This window comes from Ammospiza nelsoni, chromosome 17, assembly GCF_027579445.1.
Source record: "Ammospiza nelsoni isolate bAmmNel1 chromosome 17, bAmmNel1.pri, whole genome shotgun sequence".
Taxonomy (NCBI): Eukaryota; Metazoa; Chordata; class Aves; order Passeriformes; family Passerellidae; genus Ammospiza; species Ammospiza nelsoni.
In genome coordinates this window covers 14052816-14070895 of record NC_080649.1, presented here as the reverse complement: position 1 = coordinate 14070895, position 18080 = coordinate 14052816, and the positions used below count along the sequence as shown (strand labels likewise).

General features: G+C 42.6%; 1 protein-coding gene across 2 annotated transcripts in view; it reads left to right on the top strand.

Annotated features, from left to right (window-relative positions):
- ADCY9 (adenylate cyclase 9) overlaps window positions 1–18080 on the top strand; it is an 83838-nt gene that overhangs the window by 29232 nt on the left and 36526 nt on the right. For both annotated transcript variants that reach the window (XM_059484221.1, XM_059484220.1), the window contains exon 2: window positions 16160–16332. In XM_059484221.1, the coding sequence (XP_059340204.1) occupies window positions 16160–16332 (173 nt within the window). The remainder of the gene's footprint in view (window positions 1–16159; window positions 16333–18080) is intronic.

Genomic DNA, 18080 nt, shown 5'->3' with positions numbered 1-18080 from the left:
AGAGGGAATAAAACCACAGAGAGATGGAGGTGCAGATGATCCATCTGATCACACACAGAAGCAGAGGGAGGGAGGGAAAGGAGCACCTTTGTTTTCATTTCCAGCCAGGGTTCCTGTGGCAGCCCCAGCTGCAGGCACAGCAGGGATGTGCAAACTGAGGAGATACCAGCCATGGAGAGGATCCAGGGGCAGCACAGCTTCCACCCCAAAATAACAGCTTCAGGATGCAGTCAGCACAGCTACATTTTATTTTTAATTATCTTTTCCCCCCCAGGCTTCTGTGCTTGCTGGTTTGCCTGGGAGAGAAAGTGCAGCTTCCCTGCATGCATGCACAATCCAGGTCCAGCAGAAAAGATAAATGCTTTGCTTGTGCTCTGGTGCTAATGGGAGAGCAGACTTCAAATAATCAGTTTTCCTCTAAAGTAAACAACTTCTATGCTTCTGACAGAAAAGATGAAAAGCACACCTCCTTTTAAAAGCAGACCTTGCTCCTTAACACTAGGGCAGCTTTATAAATAAAAAAAGAAAATTAAAACTACTGTATAGGCTTGGTATGAGAAATTCTTTCTAGGAAATAGTGTATGAATTCCATATTCTGTATATTCCCTGTATTCTGCAAAGAGGACACCCAGCTGTTCTGTATCACCTTGGTTAGATGGCTGTGACTCAGTGGAGCCCTCCAGTAACTATTAGAAAAATATTTATTTTCTCACTTTTAAGTTCATACAGTTCCATTCCAGTTCCTCAAGCAAAGTCTTGCATGAGATTCCAATGGCACAGATCAATGAGAAATTGAAATGACCTTTCTTGGGCTAGGAAGCTAACTGGAAAAAAAAAGCAACCTATGGATTTAGCACCAAAAAAAAACCTGGTATAGGTTGGGTTTTGTGCTCTGTAGGAAGATAATGCTTTTCATTTTGAAACTTCATTTTCCTGAGAACCATGAGTAGAGGTTTCCAGCCTAGGGAAGTGTCCCAAGTGGAACAAGCCCCATTGTATTAGCAATGTGTATTTCCATGTTTCTGTGTATCATGATATACTTACCATTCTGATTTTCTTGGTGTTTCTGAGATACCCTGTGATGATGCTTTTTAAGGCAGAAAAATCTCCTGCTTATGATACCCACAGCAGTAACATGTCTTCCTTTATATTCAAAACTATGTTTACAACATATTTCTTCATTTATTGAAAAGTATGAACATTAAACAAGTTTAACAAAGTTTTTTAAACTTAATAATTTAGGAGGACAAGCTTTTATTTTGACATCAAATTCATCTATGATTTATCTGTTGGTGATTAAGGAATGCAAGTGTGCAAGAGCAACAGGACAAGTGAAACGAAGTCATAAATCCACTCAGGAGGGCAAAATATCCATAAAGAGCAGAGATCTCTCTGTACACACAGTGATGTGAAAACTTAGAGTGGATTTTGGTGCTGGTGCCAAGGAATAGATGTACTGAGCAAGCTGTGAGCTCACCTGTAAATCATGCACTCTATCTGAAACCATTCTGTGATATCAGTCTTTAATTTCAGTTTCCTTGAGGGAAGATATTGTAAATCAAATGGTGATTTTAGCACTGTGATTTTTTTTCTCTCTTCTTTTTTGCTCTGCCCCTCTGAGGTGTGCAGCTGCCTTGCTGCACTCTAGATAAGCTGTTGCTTCTAAACCAGCAAAAGCTCATACTGGTTATCTCAGGGTCATGCTGAAAAATGTCAAAAGTTGGTTATAAAATCCTCCCTTTGCATAAAATAGTTTACACAAGTGTGAGGATAACAAAAAGCATATTCTGTTTCTCATTCAAACAAGTTGTCTCAAATACTTTTGAAAAAAAGAATTGCTTGTTATCAGATTAAAAAACCCACACTTTTTAAGATGAGTAAGCTAAAACCACTGTGACTCATGGTGTTTCTGAGAAACCTTGATCCCTAACCTCAGGGAAAGAGTAATCCCACAAAACACTTCATTCTTCATTGAGGAATTTTGGTTTTGAATGCTTAAATCTTCAAATAAGCCATGAAAGACTTCATTAGGCAAGTGATTCTGTGGAAGTACAAAGGAATTGGGCTATGAAGTTGTCTCTTCCAATTCTAACAGAGTTGTGGCAGCAAATGGCAGCAGCATCAGAGAGGCAAATACAGAGGTTAGGGAAATATTTAGTCTTTGTTGGATTTCTTTCAGTTTTTCTAAGCACAGCCAAGAGCTTTTTTTTTTTAGAGTGTGATGGGAAAGGGGATATTTTCTTTGTTTCTGTGCTTTCATTTGATCTTAATTCTTTAGGTTGTTTTTAAAGCTTTTTTTTTTTGCCTAAAGGCTGCAAATAAATAGGTTGTTTTTACAACAGTCTTCTTCTGGAGACCCATAATCTTTACTTTCCCCAGTGTCTTCTGTGCCTCAAAGTGATTGAGAATAACTCAGTGAGAAGGGATGTAAGTTACACAGAGGCAGCACAAAGCCCCAAAAATCAAACTGGGGGGATGGATCCCTAATTTCCATGGATGCCATAAATCCTGTTTACAGCCTTTGCAGGGCTGCTCTCTTGCTGAGTGCTGAAACCCCCTTGCAGAGACTGCAAGGAGAGACCAGACCTCAGTGATGATCTCACGGCTTAATCCTCAGCTTGAACTTCCAGGTGGAGGCTGATGCAGGAATCTGCTTGGACCACAGTAAGTTTGCATACCAGAAACTTTCTGTCAATAAACCTGCCATCATTCAACCATGGAGAAAGCTTCCCTAAGAATAACTTTTCCCCCATTTCTTTCCAAGATGTGAAGCATTTGGCATATCACGAAACTGCCGTCTCTTACGTGAGTTTATCAACAGATTACGCAGGGTGCTTCTCTGCCTGGCATGCGAGCACAACAAAACATTATTGATGGATTTGTGGAGATTGGACATCCCTCTTCTAAGGGCTGGGAGATGGCTGACTCAGTTCTCCAATGAGATTAACTGGAGGAGATAAGGGGCACTGTCTTTGGGTTTGGTTTTTGAGAGGAGATGAGTTTCCACAGGGAACTATCTATTTATACCAGCTCAGAGCCCACTGATTTTTCACCCCCGTTGTTTTTGCATTCCAGACACATTCCTGCACTCCCCAGTAATAACTTCTAGCCCGAGGGTTTGAAATGTAATCAGCTAGTTATTAGCACAAAGTCTGAGAGTGTTTTTGCAAAGGATGAAAAAATCAAATGTGGGCCATGAGCTGATGGAGGAGCTGTTGGTTGGGGGCTTGCTCTGGTATGTGCTAGGCTGCCAGGACTGGTCCAAGTGCAGAGAATAATAATAGATGATTTATAGAATATTCAAACCTGGGAGAAACAGAAATGCTGATTTTACCCATGTCTGGTTTATGTCACTTGAAGGACTTCTTGTTTGTGTGGTGGTGCTGGTACCTCCTTCACCCTTAAAAATAGGTTTGAGCATCAGCACTGGGCAAAGATTTGCTGCTGGGAGCATGGGGGTGGACTCATTTCAAAAGAACAAATAGAATGTTTCAATGGATGTGCATTTAGAGAATGTTTCTTTAACTGCATGTTATTTAATGTCCTTCCCACTGGATAGATTTACTGACATGATGTAATGGTGATCAAGCAAATCTGTTGGGTACCAAGTGACAAATCTCCATATTTGTTTCTTTGGGTGTTCCTGTGGATACATGAAAGAATTCATTGCCTGTGTTATGTACTTTATGGGCATGAATCATGTTATAATCCATGTGTTGTGTTACTTGGTGAGGTACGTGCTGCTGCAGTGCTCCAGCATTTGCAGTGAGTGCACAGGAGCACAGGTTCACCTGTGGTCACCACACATGGTTTAAGGCTTGGTACAAAATATTTCTGTGAACTCTGATGATTCCTCACCCAAGTGTTTGGCTCCTCTGTGCTAGGAGCTCTGAGGGATGAGCTAAAACCCTCAGCAGCTGCTTGTGTGACAGAGAATTTGTTTTCTGTCCTTGCAGTTTTGGGGGTGGGGAGTGTCATCACCCTTTTTGCCCTTCATGGTGTTTTCCAGAAATAAGAGATGCAGTGAACTCCACTGGACAGTGATCCATTGGGGAGAGCAGTAGAATGTCCTAGAAGATCAAGGCCAGGTTGGAACTGGTCTAGTGGAGAAGTCCCTGCTCATGGCAGGAGGGTGTGGAACTAGATGGGTTTTAAGGTGCCTTCCAACCCAAACCATTCCACAATTCCTGATTCTTGGTTGTGGTGCTTTCAGAGTTTGGGTGCCTTGGCCGAGGAGCACAAGGTGGAAACCTTCACTGGAGGTTGGATCAGCTGTTGGAGAAGACTCTTCCAGTGAAGAGCTGGCCATGGCTGTCCCACCACGCTGCCCAGCCAAGAGCACAGTGTCCTTTTCACCGGGTGACAGGGCTGTCCTGCAGCCAGCATCACTGCAGCCCCATGGCCTTGAGGGCCTGCCCCACGTGTAGCAACTCTTGATCCATCTCCAGGATGGGTTTAGTGTCACCTGGGTGGAAGAGATCCATGCTGTGGATCCAGCCTGGCGTGCAAAGAGGAGGGGACAATTCAAATGTGGCCTGTCAGGACTGGAGGTTTCTTCAGTGTTGTACACTGAGGAAATGGAAGGAATTTCAGAAACGTTTTGACTGTGTAAATAAACACATTTCTGGTAATATTTCCTTTTTAACTTTGTTTTTGGACTTTCAGATGGTTTTTATTTTGGGGACTGATTATTTGCTTACAATTTTACCTAAGGAGGGGAATAAACTGAAAAGCTGATCCTCTGCTTGGGGGAGACACAACACTCATGTAGCTGTTCTGAAAAGAGCAGTGGCTCTGAAATTCTTATTTTGAGCTAGAAACACTGCAAATACTCATTGGCTGAAGCTTGCCAGTTAAAATACAGCTCTATAGTGATACATACTTAGGTGGTGGCAGCTCTTGGGAGTTTCTTCTTTACCACCTCACCAGTGTTTATACCACTGTGAGATATTGTTATTCTGAAGTGCCTCCTGCAGCAGTTTTATTTGCATTAGCTTTATTTTTCAGTACTGAATTAGTAACCATTTAAAACTGTCAACCACATGTAAACAAGTGGTGTGTGAGTTATGAATAACAACTTACCTGGAATTACAACTGCCTGTTTGGATTGCACAAGGCTCGGCGCTGGGGGAGTTGTGAAATGACTGAATTCACTACTGCAACATGATTTCTGTTTGTCTGGCTTCTTGCAGCCAATTTGAATAAATACCCTGGTGCTCACATGGTTCCCTCAGCCAGCAATCCTTGGGGAGGAATGCTGGCTTCCCAAGTGTTGGAATATGTGTGCTCAACTCCAGCCCATGTGATGAGCAGCATTTTTTGCAGGCTCTGTCAAAACTGTGCTTGCTCACTGGGTAACTTGTCAGTTCTGACCAAAGATCCTGGATGGGGGAAGAAATACCATTATTAACTGATCTAATAATAAAATGTGTTGAACAAGTAATTGGTATAAACATCAACTCTTCAAACTGTGCTGGTGGGCTCTGATGGCATGTGGGGAAATGATCATAGAATTGTGGAATGGTTTGAGTTGGAAAGGACCTTAAAGCTCATCTTGTTCCCTAAATATGCCATGGGCAGGGACACCTGCCACGGTCCCAGGCTGCTCCAAGCCCTGTCCAGCCTGGCCTTGGACACTGCCAGGGATCCAGGGGCAGCCACAGCTTCCCAGGGCCTGCCCACCCTCACAGGGAACAATTTCTCCTCAATAACCCATCTAACCCTGCCCTTCTGTGACAGTGGGAAGCCATTCCTCCTTTCCTGTCACTCCAGGCCCTTGCCCAAAGTCTCTCTCATCTTCCTGGCAGGTTCCCTTCAGGTCCTGGAAGGCCACAATTAGGTCACCCCAAAGGTTCTTTTCTCCAGGCAGAACAATCCCAATTCCCCCAGGCTTTCCTCAAAGCAGAGCTGCTCCATCCCTCTGCTCACCTTGGTGACCTCCTCAGGACTCTCTCCCCACAGGTCCATGTCCTTCCTGTGCTGGGGACCCCAGGTGACCTTTTTCTTTGCTTGGAGCACTGATACACAGACATATACAACTTTTTAAAAACCCTATGTTTTAATGCAGGAATTATCTAAGATATGCAGATTTACTTCTTTTCATTTGATCCCTTAAGGACGAATCTTTTATGTTCTCTGAGTATGTCTTAAGGCTAATCAAGCTAATGAATTGTTGTTCAAGGTAACAACGTGGAAGGTACTTGTGTTCCCCATGCAGAGCCCACCAGCTTTGCACGTGGATTTGAGCTGATTTGGGTTTTGCTTCCCTCTGAATCCCTGGAGCACAGGACACTGCCAGCCTGTGGGATTGCCCTGCTCCCTGTAAAATGCTGATTAAGCATCCAGCTACCTGCATTATGCAACAGGGAAAGAATTTGCCTGATGGTAGAGCCCTGTCAACACAAAGGGATTGCAGCAGTAGAACAAAACAGGCTTCTAAAGTCTTGTTTAAATTGAATCTGGATTCTATTAAAAGTGTTAGTCCAGAGAGCCACAATAGCTCACTCGGTTACCATGGGCCGAGCAGGCTCCAGTTGCATCAGACTATTGTTCTTTATTGGAGTCCTCTCTTCCATCCTGCACGTTTGTTATTCATTAATTCTGAAATATCAATCAAAAAGATAGGTGGCATCCTCTGGTCCCAAGTGGAATTTTCCTGGGTGGGATTTTAATAAGCTTCCAACTGCTTTCACTGTGGCCTCGCCTTTTTAGTTTAAAATGAATGATTTTCCATTCTTAAAAGCCTGGAGCTAAGAAAACTTGCACCTAGAGCCTCTCTTTGACTTCTTTTTAATTCTGCCTGTGTGTAGCAGAGGCTGGTGCAGCCATCCGTAGTTCCTGAGGTATGCCAGCTACTGTGTGGGAAGAAAATGTAATATATATGATGTCTTTCTGGATGTTTGTGGCTTTGTATAATTGTCCTGTCTAGAGCAGTGGAATTTTTTTGTTGAGAAATCCTTATCTGTTCATAGATCTCTGGTTTATAATGCCGCTGTTTAAATAAATTGTTTGAAGTCCTTGCCTTGGAGATATCTCCTGTGCCGTGTTCACATTGCTTGTTTCCCTCCCACAGTGGTTTTAAGTTGGAAATGCTTTTTTGTTTATAATAAAAGGAAGTTTTGAAAGTATATTCTACACATCCCAAAGGATTGCTGCACTCTTTGGGTGATGTGGAATGTCAGAACTTCCCATGTGTGCAAATTCACCAGGGAAACGTGGACAGATCCTGCCCAAAAGCTTGGATGGCAGAGGCAATACAGAAAACTGTTCCCAAAGGTTTCCTCTGTCATCCTGCTGCCTTCCATGCTGCTGCCATGCAGCAGGTGTTTCAGGTGTGGACAGGGATGTGTGTAATGGATTTGTGTTGCAGAAGAGCCCCAGGGACTGATCTGTGCCCTGTGTTTGACATTGTGGAGCTGCTGGGGTCGGTTCTGGCCTTGGCTGGCTGGGTTTGGGCTCTGAGGTACCTTCCTGGCAGTGATGAGCGGGAGAAAAAACTCCAAACCCACATTTGCATCCGGAACAAGAAACTGGAAGAAAAAGACTCTCAGTAAAGTCTTCAAAAGACTTCACAGTGCTGTGACCTTATAATATTCCTTGAAGCACAGAGTCCTGAGCTGCCAAAAGTGGCATTTTGTGTGTCAAAAGTGTATTTACACCTGCTTTACCTCACTGCAGCCACACTCACAGGATGGAGCTCTGCATCCCACAGCTCCCAGTTTGCAGGGGGAGCAGCAGGAGCTGGACACTGCTGGGCAGTGGCTGCACTGGGGCTGAGGCTCTCGGTCTCCATCCCTGCTCCTTCTGCTCTTCCACCTCTGCTCTGGCACCTCATTCCCACTCCAGCAGTGAAATTATGAATTCTGAATGGGCTGTGTCTTTATTAGATTCAGTTTCTAATTCATTATTATTTCTGTTTCCAGAAAAGGCATTCTGTGGGAGGAATATAATAATTGTTGAAGTGTTTGGACCCCCCTGCAAGTGCCATGCCCTCATTTGCTTGGGTGACTTGTGCTTTGGCCACCTGCATTGTTCAAACATTTCTGGTTCTCATAGCATGTTTATTCCTTTCCAGGTGTTAAAATTAACACAGAGGGCAAAGGGATTGTCAATAAATGTGAAAAATAATGTCAATAAAATAATAGCAGATGCCTTTTCAGGCGTGGCATTGCATCATGGAATTTGTTTTCGTGACCCAGACTGCAGGAGAGTTTACAGGGTGGCTGAGCAGTGTCAGTAAAAGCCAGACAGTATTTTTACCAGTTAATCCCCAACATCCTAGAGCTGGAATTAGGGCCTCTTTTTAGCTTTAAATGTAGGAACATGATATATCTCCTAGGTTTTGTGAGGGACCCTTAGGACAGGATCTCTTCTCTGCAGCATGTTAGTAAATTTGCTGGACTTCAAGCTTCCCTTGCCCCTGGCAAGACTGCAAAATCCCAGGCTTACCTTTCCTTAAACTTGCTTTTCTGTGCTATTAAGGTGACAAGCTGTGAGCTGAACTGAGGTGAAAAAATGAGTTAAAAACCCAGAGTCACTGCAGGGAATGGGCTCATCTGCTGTTCACTCTCAGGCTGCGGTCTGAGGCACTTGGGCACCAGCAGAGTGTAGGAATCAGTCTCTCTTCAGCCTCTTTCATCTGCCAGGAGAGTTAAAAAATAATAATTTATATATATATATATATATATATTTTTATATTTCTGAGCCAGCAGTGGCAGCTGGACCAGTGTGTTTGAGCTGCATGTTTGCCTAGGCCTTTTTCTGCTGTGTTTTTCCTTTGGCTGGGTTATTTTATCTCACCCAGGTGAGAAGAAGATAAAAGACGCCGAACATGGATGGATTACCAGCCTGCAACTTCCTTTCTGCAGCTTAGCTAGAAATGTAAATTGTGGGTTTGGGTCCAGGGTTCCCCACTTAAAACTGGCAGATGTTGAATACCAAAATTACACATGTGTTGTTGATCAGCATTTTGCAAACCCACTGTTGTCTGTTGGAGGATCAAAAGATCAAAAATAAGTATTTTGCTGAACAAAGGAGGCATAAGGAAAAGAGCAGTTTACCATAATACAGAAGATGCCTCTGGTTTCTCTGGCTCTCTGCAGATCTTCCTTGGAGATTATGGGGATAGGTTTGGGGCTTTGGCTTTTTTGAGTTTCTTTTGTCTCTCCAGTCTATAAAGTTCTGTTTCTTATTATCATTGTTTCTGCTTTCCAGAGACCTAAGATAGCAAGTTGGCTCAGAAATTCTCTTTCTCATTTTAGCCACAGGAAATGTTGCTCCATACATTGAAAGTGCTTTTCCAGGTAGGCTTGTTTGGAATCTCAGTGCTTTGGGTTACAGGCTTTGTTTGCACTGAGCTGGAAGTGGTTTCTGTGGGTTAGAGAGTGGGACTTGCTTCATTGCTTTGCAGGTTGGGGGAAATAAATCCAATTTTTTATATATATTTTTTATATGCAATGTCCTTTTGTGCAGCCCTGCAGAGTGAGTGTCACAAAGCCTGCTGTGTAAAAGACAGTGGTGTGATTCTGGCTTCCAGCTTTGTCACTGAAATATCTGCAGATAAAAAGCTGGAATTCTCTTAGGGGTATTTTTAGGGCTTTAAAATAGAAATAAAACCTCATGAATATTTTTGTCATGTTATTCTGCACAGCCTCCATCAGAGCAGTCAGATGCATTGTGTTTACCTTTACTGGTGCTTCCCTGACTGTTTTTCAAGAATAGATATGATGATGTGGGTCTGTAGGGTGTATTTGGTCTTGAACTACTGTGTGTGATGTTACACACACCCTGGTTTGTAGGAGGAGTAGAAATAGGTAAGCTGGGTTTATAAGAATTAGCATAATAATAACAATAATAATACTAATACTAATAATACTAATAATAATAATAGTTATATTATTTATAATAATAAATTCACAATAACCCCAAACATGGGGTTATTATGGGGTTATAAAAATTAACATAAAACTCTTCATTAATTGTGTGTGTGTGGGAAATAAATTCATAGAAAATTTTTAAATCTTGACAGAAGGCTCACACAGTATACATTTGTGTGTAAACTTTGACATAAATGTTTACTAAGAAATACTATAGAATAAGAGACATTGTTGAGAGAGAAATAGAACTATAAAATATATAATAAAATAATTACATATATGTAATAAACACATAAATATATAAAATATAAAATAATTATATCAAAATAAGATAATATATAAAGAGATGAAAAATAATATTTAATATATTAAGATATTTTAATATATAATAATATATAAATAAATATATAATTTATTTTAATATATGATATATTTTATATATTGTTATATATTAATATATTAAGATATAATATATTTTAATATATTAATATATAATAATATATAAATAAAATATAAAATAAATAACTATATATCTATATATATCATAATTAAGAAATAGTTAGCTTCTAATTGTAATAGCATGAATGATAACATCTGTATTGTCTCACCCTTCTCATGAGACTAAAAATAGAATAAAAATTTTTAAACCCTCTCTTAGTTACCCCATGTCTAAGTCAAAAAAGAACTAAATCCAACACGTGGGGAGGAATCTGCTTTGGTGGCCCAGGTTGCTGTGAGCATGAGGAGGACAAGGGGAGGGCAGGGCAGGACAAGGCTCCTGGTGGCCCTGCAGCCCTGGCCATTCTCATTGCCCTTCCAATGCCTGGCTGCCCTTTCTCTGAAAAATGTTCCCTAATTCCCAAACTAAACCTTGAGTGGTGACAAAACAACAGCTTTTTGTTGTGGTGGTGTAAAATCCCAGTTCCGTGTTGTGCAGGGAGGAAGGAAGAAATTTGTGTGAACTCCCTGGCTGTAATAAAGGGAGAAGACAGTCCCCATAAATACAGATTTGGCAACTGTTGAACTTTAAGAATGAGGGAGAATATTTGCTACTGGAAGTCATCTTTAGATTCAGCTTGGACCCAAGAATGCTAAAGCTCCTGGACTGGTGATTTGTGCTGGATTATTGCATGATAAGGTAGGTTAGTGCCTGAAAAATCATTTGGGCTTTGACAAGGGAAAAAAACAAACCAACCAGCACAGAAAAGTGAGATGCCTAAAAAACCTGCAATTAGAAGTAAATACATTGATGGGATTTTTTTAGTTACTATTTGCCAATCATGTTACATACCAGAAATCACAGTGAATAATTTATTTTATAGAGCAAGTCAGTCTAATGAAATTGTGGAGCAGCACCTTTTATTGTATGAGGAAACCTCACCATTGGTCTGTGTTTCCTTTCCCTAGAGTGGCAGTGCCTGAATATCAGTATTTTCTTGATAAAGTGCAAAGATGTCTTTAAAAGGCATGGAGGAAAGTTTTTATTGTCTTTGTAAAAAGAGAAAGCAAAAAGCTGATGGATTGCAGAGAAGCACAACCCAGAAATGAGTTATCCATCAGTTCAGAAAGGAGCTCAGACCTGAGATGTGATTAAATGGTTAAAGCAAGGAGACTGCAAGGGAAATGTTGGAAAGTTAAACAGTGAAAGAGCAGCATTAATATAAAGCTGTTTGGTCAAAGGGGTTGTAATCAATACAATTTGGATTTTATTACATCAATAGAAGGAATGTTGCTGTCTCCCAACACAGAGGGCTGTGGAGTGGCAAACATTTAATCAGAAAAGGATGCTCACCTGTTAAACTGCCCATAGTGCAGCTAAAAAGGTGAAGTGATCCAGGGAGGGAGGAACAGGGGTGTATGAGAAAAGTGAGATTATATTTTGATGAAATGAATCCATAAGGCAATGACTGAAAATGTTGCCATTGTTTTTAGTCTCTTTTCAAATCAGTGCTGAGAAGCATTTCAAAAGAATTTGAATTTCTTACACAGAGACATTAGAGGTGTAAAAATCTTTGCTAGAGAAAGAAATTTTCCTGTGTGTTATCAACAGAGAGGTAAAAAGTTTCATTTCCAAACAGAAAGCATCAAAAATTGAAACTTGAATATTTTGTTCAAGAATTTCTTATCAGTATTTGTGTTAATCCCTCATTTCCTGCAGGAAAAGACATCCTGTCCTAAACAGATGCATGGAGGGATGTCCTCTCCTAATGTAAAAATCAGATTAGATTGGATTACAGCAACTTCTGACCTGAAGCAGTGAGGATAAATGAGCTGAAAGGAAGGAGTAAATGTCTGAATGAAGGACTTGAAGGATCAAAATATTTTCCCTCTCCCTTTCCCTGTTGCTTCCTGGCCAGTAACTTCCCACACATTACCTGGGCTGCTTTTCCTCTGCAGGCCCTGCTGGGGATGGGGATTCACCCCAGGGCTGCTCTGGGTGTCCCTGGGGATGGCAGGAGGGAGCTGCAGCCTCTCCCTGTGCTCCTGAATCCCCTTTGCTTGTGGCAGGAGGGAGCTGCAGCCTCTCCCTGTGCTCCTGAATCCCCTTTGCTTGTGGCAGGAGGGAGCTGCAGCCTCTCCCTGTGCTCCTGAATCCCCTTTTCCCACTGCAGGAGGGAGCTGCAGCCTCTCCCTGTGCTCCTGAATGCCCTTTTCTCATGGCAGGAGGGAGCTGCAGCCTCTCCCTGTGCTCCTGAATCCCCTCTGCTCACAGCCTCTGGCTTTTCTCACGCCACCACAACCTGGGGGAAGCCTGGGATGTTTATACCCAGCCTTATTTATAATAACTGCTGTTTATTTTTGTGCAGACGGAAAAGAATTTGTGTGTGAGCACATGCATCTGATTTTTTGTTGTTCTTAGCAGTGGTTTTTAGTGGTTGGGGTGGGTTTGCTGTTTTTGTAAGCTCAGAGAAATGCCAGGGATCAAAGCAAGGCAATCTGAAGGAAGGAGCCAAGTACAGAGACTCACTAATGCTTCTGAAATTCCACAGTAGTAGGACTAAGAAAGCCACAGCCGTTCTATGAAGATCTCATCTGTTATTATTTTGTCAAAAATACACTTTGCAAACACTGCCATGTCAATATTCAAAGTAGATGACTTCAAGCAATGAGTGTTTTGGCTCAGTGTGCAGGAGCTGTTATTCTTTATAATGCTTACAGGATCTCAGACCTTGAAGAGCAGTGAAAGGAATGGTTTGTGTTCCTCAGAGAAACACCAGAGAGCTCAGTTTTTTCCCAAGGCAGAAAATATTACTGTGTTCTGTTGGATTATTGGGGTTGTTGTAGCCTGTTCCCTGTCTTTCCTTCCAAGAACCACCTCTGGAAAAAGCAGAATTGCAGGTTAAAGCTTGCCAGAGGACAGATTTGCTATCAGGCACTTTGAGGTTGTGCTTCAGCATTTATTTTGGATAAATTTTGGGGAAGGAAGTGAGTACAAGATTGATCTTGGCCTTTATAAATAGCACTCCAAGCACCTCATATCATTTTCTGCATTGCCATGTCTTGAGTTACTTGGTTGCGCAGCAACACAGACCAAAAATTGCATTTTCACATAAAATAGCAGCTCCTCTATTTATTCATTCCTTATTGTCATGTTACTTAATTGATTTAAAGGTGCTGCTGTGGATGTTTTTCACTCCCTGCTTGTGTGGAAAATGACAGTGCTGGTTGTACCAATTCCCTGGAAATGTCAAAGGAGGAAGAGCAGTTCTCAAATGATGCATTTTAGTTACACCAGTACAGTTCTACTCAATTAATGACGCTTTTTCTACCCAAATATTTCAGACTCAGCCTGGGAGGTGCTTTGTGAAGTGTCTCAGAGTTCCAAGGAACACTGAGGTAAATGGAGTTTTCCCATCATAGGGATTTAATAACAAACAAGTATCAGCTAAACCATGTTAGCAAAGTTTTGTAAAGATGAGAGGTTTTTACACCTCTCTTTTTCCAAAACTTTAAAAAAATAACTTTTTTCTCCTCCTAGCTCTCCTGTTGGCTCCACACAAAACACATACAGGATATTGGTTTTTCTCTTTCTGTCCCAATTTAAATTTCCCTTTTTGAGTAACACTCCTTGTGCAGGGATATGGTGGGGCTGGGAGCACGAGGAGGGAATACAGAGATTTTTAGAGTCCTTGGTGCCAACAACCAAGCATTTTAGCCACATTTAAAGCCTGGAGGACAGAGTGGCTGCTCTTGATGTGCTGAGGGCTGGTGGGGTTGGCAGGGATGGAGAGGACAAGGTGGGCAGTGGGGTCAAGGAGTTGATGTTTCAGACTGGGATTCTGCTTTCCCAGATCCATTTGTAGTGTGTGGTGTGTTGTAGCCTTTCCTCCTTTTCCTCCTTTTCCTCGGTGTGGAGCTCAAACTGGAGGTAATTTTACTGCATGCAACAAGATTGACAAAATAATTTTCCTGCAGGCACAGTAAGACATGAAAAGTGCTTTTTCAAAAGTACAATAAACAAAGAAAGATGTTTGTGTAGGAAAAAAATTGGAGGAAATAATAGGAGCAGGGAAATTGCTCCTGTTGCTTTAAGGTAGCTTTTAAAAATAGGAGTAGTCAGTTAATGCTCCAGCCTTTACCACAGTAAACATATAATTGTGAGCTGATTGTGGTGAATTCCTAAACAACAGCCCCCATCAGCAGAAGTCTGAAAGAGAGAACTCGACATCTGGAAGCCAGCAGCAGTCAGGATTTTATTAAGCAGCACTGCCAAATAAAATCTGAGCACTGCTATAAATGATATAAAAATAAAGATTGGCTATGGTGTAACATCTCGAGATGCCAGCAAGTGTGCCTGGCTTTGGAGCTCTGAGAGCAGCAGAGCTTTCCCAGCAGCTTTGGAGCCTGAGGGGGACATGGTGGGTAGGGATGTGGCTTTCTGTGCTGCTTGTCATGTGGAATAAAGAGAGAAACTGCAAAATTGCTCTCAGTGTGCCTGAGTTATTTTTATTGGAAAGGTTTTGGCCACGTTCAGTCTGTGTTGTGTATTGCAGACCTAAAGCAGGGTTTATGGAATATGATTTTCTGTCTGTGAAGGAGGTTATGAGAGAGTGACCTTATCACAGGGAGGAGGAACCTGCCCTCTTCCTCAGGCTGCAGCTTGACACATCTATTTCCAGTGCTCACCCTGTGCATGGAGCCAATTGAATGGGTGATGGCTGTGCCAGCCCTGCCTGGCTGCTCTGGGAGCCAAGCCTCAGGGTGAGGGAGGGGATGCAGAGCTGCCCCAGATGGGACCCAGCAGCCATCCCAGGAGCCTGGGGCAGGGGGGATTTGGGGCAGCATCCCCTGGGAATGTGGCCTCTGGCAGCACAGAGAAAGGAACATTTTCCCCTTGTGCACACTCCTTTTGGGGGACATTGGTGCCCCTCCGTGCTGAGCAGGACATTGCCCATCCAGTGGCAATCAAATGAACGCCTGTGAATTCAGAAAGCTGTGATTAAGAGCTTCTTCTCAGCCTTTGTGTCTAGAAATAGCCCAGAACACCACAGCACAAAGTTCAAGGATGTAAAAGAAGTGCTATGTTAAATGAAATTCCGATCTTTCATTTTTTGAACAGGTTTTTGATACAGCTCAGCTTGATACAACCTGCTGTTTACCAGCCTGGCCTTTAATATTGGATCTGCTTTCCAATTATGCTTCAATTCATACACCAGTTGCAGAGGGCGTGTGTGGGTGTACGTGCGAGAGAGGGAGATTGATTTTGTTCTTTAAAAATGTGAAGTCTGCACTAACTATGAAAACCCATCAGAATTTCTAGCACTTAAATGCCATCTCCTTTCTCAATGTGCTACCAGCACTAAGTAATGTTCACGACATCTCTCTGGCAAGTGAAGGAGTACATGCTGCTTTTGCAGAAGTAGAATATTAATACAGATATCAGTGAAAACCAGGCTGCAGATCCTTTCCAGAAGTAAAGAGTTAAAGTGAAAGCTCAAATTATGACTTAGAAGCAAATGCATAAGGTCTTAGCTGTGTTTTTCAGAAATACATGAGTGAAAATAGAATAAATACGTGAGTGAAAATGGAATAAAGAGAGTACACATTGCTGTGTGTTGGAGTCACCTCTTGTGTCTGGAACAGCAGATTTGGGGAACCCTTTGTGTCACCACTTTGCACAGAGCATATTTGAATTCCTGGTTGTTTTTCCCAGCCACTGTCTTTTCTGTGTGCTGTATTCCTGAATCTTGGCAGTGCTTTGGTAGTCACTGTGTCTGAGAAGCCCAAAGCAGTGTTCTCTCTGCCTTTCTGTAGTTCTGACTGGTCATTTCTATTTGTTCTAGGCTTAAAGACCTATCTGATCTCGGGTCAGAAGGTGAAGGAGCCCCAGTGCAGCTGTTCCCAAGCTTTGCTTCCTGGCTTGGAGTCTGCAGACGGAGCCAGGACTCCGGGGACGTCGGCGGCCGACAGCTCCAGCGACCCCTCCAAGACAACCAAACAGGTGGAGAAGCCCAAGGTGAGCTGTCCTCTCAAAGCCCAGCAGCACAGATCTCAAAGCAGGGCTGGGGAAACCTTATGGGCTTGTTTATGCACTGCTTTACATATTTACATATGTATGGGTGTGTGTGCATAGAGTGACAAAACAGTTTGAGGGAGGAAAAATGTACCAAGTTAAATGGCTCGCTCCCCACTTGGCAAACAATCCCTGAAATAAGGTGGTTTCACATAAATATTTCTATTTGTATTTCAGTTCTGAGAGGTCAGTGATGCTTTTTAAATGGTCTGGATTTTATGGGGGGGAAGAATATGATTTATGCAGCTGCTGTAACTTCTGGGATTTTCTGGTTTTGCTGCTTCTGCTGTTCCTCTGTTGTGAAGGTCATGTACCTGTGAACCTTTCCATGAGTATTCAACAGACATCCCTGCAGAAGATAATTGGATTGTTTTTGTGATGGGAGAAAATGCTCTGGTGGGTTGGGAGATTGGTTTATCTGCTTGCTCTAGAAACCTATATCTGGAGCTGAGGGCAATGATTTGTATGGATTCAGCTTGGAGGAATGATGACACTTTGTTATGTTCACACCTCTCACAAGATCTCTTGACAAGGAAATCTGTGAAACAATGTGTATTGCTTCAGAGCTTTGCTGTTACTCTCCATCTTCCATCTCAGAGCAGATTTCCCAAACAACAGATGTCTATTCTCTCTTTTCATTTGTGCTAAGAATTCCTTCTTCTGGGCTGCCTGAGATGGGCACAAATGTCAGAGCCAGGGGTGGCCATCTGCAGGTCCCTGTCCTTACACTTCAGTGTGGTCACTCCTGACTGCATCTCTTCAACTCAGGTTTGAGACTCAGCTGACAGAGTTGATGTGAGGATAATTGGATAATTTTCATGCTACTTCATTTTTACTGCTTCTCATTTGTTTCTGGATTAGGAGAGCATGAGTAGGGCACCTTTACCCTGCCTCTGCTCCCAGTTTTAAGATCTGAAGTAAAAACACTGGATTGCAGGTGAGATCAGCTGGAGGGCTGACCCAAAGAGATGGTCCAAGGTGGAGTGAGCTCCTTAGAGAGTAGGCCAGGGCTGTTTAACCACAGAAGGGAGCTGTAGCCATCTTTATCCCTCCCCAGAATGTGCTCTGAGTGTGGTTTGACAGCATCTAAGTTATGGGTGATATGTTGCTATTCCTTTTCCTGTGTAAGAAAGAATATATTTGGCATCCTACTGGCACCAGCTTTCCAGCTCCTTCTTGCTTTTCAGTGGAGGCAAAGGCAAATAAGGCAGGAAAATACATCTTAGAGCTGGGGGGAGCTGTGCAGATAAAGCTGTGAGTGCTGCCCAGGCTGTGGTCCTGCAGAGCTCCAGGTGTGGCAGTGACAGAAACTCCTTCATTTCAAGCACTGAAGGGAGAAGAATGTGCCAAGTGGAGCAGGATTGCTGAGCTGCCAGAGTGGAGCAGAAGGGAGAGAGGAGGGATGAAGCCAAGCAGTGAAGCTGTGGCTGCTGTTCTGAGAGACAGTGAGGATGCCTTGGGAATGTCAGACAGCAGAGGAGGCTGTGGCTGAGGATTAAACTGCAGTGGAGGATGGGACTGACCCCCCGGCAGCTGGGGCTTGGTAACATTGTTATGTACAAACTTGGGCTGGTACTTGTTAAAATGATCTGGGTGCAAAATGGAGTCTGTGGTTAAGGATCAGCTCTGAAATGTGAGGTGATTTACCTTGCACAAGGGCAGGTACATGTGCACCATTCTTCCTGAGCAGC